The sequence below is a fragment of the Gavialis gangeticus genome, unplaced genomic scaffold (genome assembly GCF_001723915.1).
Source record: "Gavialis gangeticus isolate Ggan-Ray unplaced genomic scaffold, GavGan_comp1, whole genome shotgun sequence".
NCBI lineage: Eukaryota > Metazoa > Chordata > Crocodylia > Gavialidae > Gavialis > Gavialis gangeticus.
This window is the reverse complement of record NW_017729024.1, coordinates 94,074,004-94,075,145: the sequence shown is the minus strand read 5'-3', so window position 1 is coordinate 94,075,145 and position 1,142 is coordinate 94,074,004. Positions and strand designations below refer to the sequence as shown.

Below are 1,142 nucleotides of genomic sequence, written 5' to 3'. Positions count from 1 at the left end.
CATCTTACTGAACTTGACGTTCTTACTTCAACAGTAACTCAGTAGTGCAAGGAACGGGCAAGAGTATCCACTGACCCGAGCCTAGCCTATCAGCAAAAGAAAACACAAATATTGACAGCTCTTGGGAAGCTTTAAACACACACGAAATAAAGTTCAACCAAACATTGTTGTATGGGATGATCTGGATAAGGATGATCCTGCCTCAGGCAGGGGGGTTGGACTAGATAAACTCTGGAGGTCCCTTCTAGCCCTGCTTCTCTACAAATCCAACAGCAGCAAAAACAGTGAAAACAATGGCAAGTAAAGAGAGGAGCGAATGACAGGGCTTTAACTGCGACTCCACACGCCACCATCTGGTGACAAATACAATCGGCAGCTACTTTTCCCCCAGTGAGCATGGAGCAAGGGAGAAAGAAACACACCCCGCTAGCCAGCACACTGCGTACCAGCCTGAAATCCTCCTCGAGGCAGGATGTGGCCCAATTCTCCAGTGCCAAGAAAGCAGGCAAGAAGCCGGCAGGCAGGACTCACCTGTGATACTGTGCTTGGAGGAACTGAAACTCCTCTTTGATCCGATCCAGGGATTCCGGGATAGTGAATTTGAAGGGCTGACCTGCAGCCTGGTGCGGCGTCTGAGGCAGAGAAGAGAGAAAGAGAGAGAGGAAAAAAAAAAAGAAAACCTTGAAACAAAAGCAGGCAGGACAGCTAGGGACCACAGCCCAACTCCCTGAAACTGAGCTGCGGGCACTGCTGTCACCCGGGGTCCCTTCTGCAGCATCCTGCCAGGAAAGCGAGTGGGACAGGGCACAGGGAGGGAACAGCCTGCCCAGCCCCATTGCTTCCCTCCTCTCACACTTGTTACTCACTCCCCCTCCTTTCCAAACCAGGTGGCCCCTGCCCTATGCCCATAACTCCCCCAGCCCCTCCCCCTTACACTTGTCACCACCATGCCAGGCAGGGCAAGGGGCCAGCTCCTCCCCGCAATTACAGGTGAGGCCAGGGGGGGAGACACCTCCCCAGCCCCGACTGAGTTTGGCTGCAGCAGGGTGGAGGGGGAGGAAGAAGCCAACCTGGCAGCCAAGGGTAGGGTAGGGTAGGGTAGGGTAGGGCAGCCCCTCCCCTCCCCTGTCATTTGCATGCAA

General features: G+C 54.5%; 1 protein-coding gene across 2 annotated transcripts in view; it reads right to left on the bottom strand.

Annotated features, from left to right (window-relative positions):
* Positions 1-1,005, bottom strand: part of TLE1 (transducin like enhancer of split 1) — a 112,361-nt gene extending 111,356 nt beyond the window's left edge. For both annotated transcript variants that reach the window (XM_019517412.1, XM_019517413.1), the window contains exons 1-2: positions 935-1,005; positions 532-632 (exon numbers count right to left, since the gene is read on the bottom strand). In XM_019517412.1, coding sequence (XP_019372957.1) covers positions 532-632; positions 935-949 — 116 coding nt within the window. In that variant the 5' untranslated portion in view covers positions 950-1,005. The remainder of the gene's footprint in view (positions 1-531; positions 633-934) is intronic.
* Positions 1,006-1,142: the final 137 nt, after the last annotated feature.